This window comes from Cynoglossus semilaevis, chromosome 17, assembly GCF_000523025.1.
Source record: "Cynoglossus semilaevis isolate Cse_v1.0 chromosome 17, Cse_v1.0, whole genome shotgun sequence".
In the NCBI taxonomy this organism is placed as follows: Eukaryota; Metazoa; Chordata; class Actinopteri; order Pleuronectiformes; family Cynoglossidae; genus Cynoglossus; species Cynoglossus semilaevis.
Window position 1 is genome coordinate 16379629 of NC_024323.1, and position 1636 is coordinate 16381264.

At 46.7% G+C, this 1636-nt stretch overlaps 1 protein-coding gene across 1 annotated transcript in view; it reads right to left on the reverse strand.

Moving 5' to 3' along the window:
- The window catches only part of LOC103393713 (growth hormone secretagogue receptor type 1-like), a 2822-nt gene extending 1186 nt beyond the window's left edge, over positions 1 to 1636 (reverse strand). The window contains exons 1-3 of the mRNA XM_025064557.1: positions 1488 to 1636; positions 1022 to 1197; positions 6 to 287 (exon numbers count right to left, since the gene is read on the reverse strand). Coding sequence (XP_024920325.1) covers positions 6 to 287; positions 1022 to 1197; positions 1488 to 1605 — 576 coding nt within the window. The 5' untranslated portion in view covers positions 1606 to 1636. The remainder of the gene's footprint in view (positions 1 to 5; positions 288 to 1021; positions 1198 to 1487) is intronic.

Sequence of the window (1636 nt, forward strand, 5' to 3'; positions counted from 1 at the left end):
ATCCATGATGGAAGTCTGAGGTCTTCTCCTTTCACCTCCTCCACTCCGACCATGACCAACACAGGTGCTGCACTGATGGCCGCCCCCAGCCACAGGCAGCCAATCAGAGCTCTGGTTCTGCGCCGTGTCACCGTGGTCTTGGCTGTGATTGGCCAGCAGACGGCCACATATCTCTCCAGGGAGAGGAACGTGATGTGGAGGATGGTGCAGAAGGTGCAGCACTCTGAGAGGAACATGGTCAGCTTACAGGTCAGGTCTCCTAACAACCAGGGCCGGGGCCTCCAGAGCTGAGGGGGAGAAGGAGGGAGGGGAGAGGGTGAGGAGGGGGGGGGGGCATCTGGACCAAACATCTGGACCAAACATCTGATCTTCTGACTTCCTCTGGTCGACAGCTGTTGCCACGGTGACCACATGTACACAGCCAATCAGCCAATCACAGCTGGTAATTCACTCTCCTCACCCCCAGTGCTGCCCCCGGGCCACGCAGCTTATGAGGTTTGAACAGATTGGACTGACACATGTGGTTCTGGAGGTTATGACTGGATTACTGCCCTCTGTACTTCCTGTTGACTTCACAATACTGCAGTACTACTGTATATAACTAGTACTGAGAAAAGGAAAGAAAAACTGGACTTTGTAGCAGGAATATTCCTGACAGTTTGTTTATAAATCTGTCTTCAACAGGAGGGAAATGAACCGACAACCAACAGATGAGTCTTTGACTTTTCACTACTTTAAAGTATTTAAAGTATTTAAAGTAGTCAAAGCCTGTACTCTCAGCACCATGTAATGTCTGGACATTTTTTATTTTAGAATCTAAAAATGTAAATGTGGTTTTCAACCTCAGCCCTAGAAACTTCCCTGAGTAACACTGCCACCCTGTGGCCAGGAAAGACGATTTCCTTTTAACAAACGCTCTCTCTTCTGCACTTGATTTATTGATTTATTTTACTGTTCATTTTGAATCAGCCTGAGTTCATGTGTAATAATACCAGTGCAGTGACAGACCACGTGGTTTTACCTTGTACAGGTCCAGGGGCAGCAGCAGGAGGATCAACAGGTCACTCACAGCCATGCTGCTCAGGTACAGGTAGGTGGAGCTTCTCATGTGTGGGCGGAGCCAAACCACCAGAATAGTCAGAATGTTTCCCAAAAGGCCAAACAGCATCAGTGGAATGTAAATCACCGTCACACACACTACAGAAGAGAACGGTTTCTTAGGTTTCCAAACAGCATCAGTGGAATGTAAATCACTGTCACACACACTACAGAAGAGAAAGATTTCGTATAAAAAAACAATAATTATAATTATTAGTTGATTTTTAGATTTTGCAACAATGTTTGTTGTTGAATAATTTAAGTTATATATTCATAAAAAAGTCAGAGAAATCTTGAAACCATCAACAGTTTGTTCATGTTTACACTCTCCTGTGTGTACTGTGTGTACTGTGTGTACTGTGTGTACTGTAGTAACCGGTCCAGCCTACCCAGCTCGGTGAGTCCAAACTGACAGTCCTGGTCGAAGCAGTGTTCTTCTTGGAAGTCGGACGCCAGACCACAGTTCTGATGTTCACAGCCCACGTCGCTCATTTCCACCAGATCCATGATGGCACAGGGTGAGGCGGGGAGAGCAGCG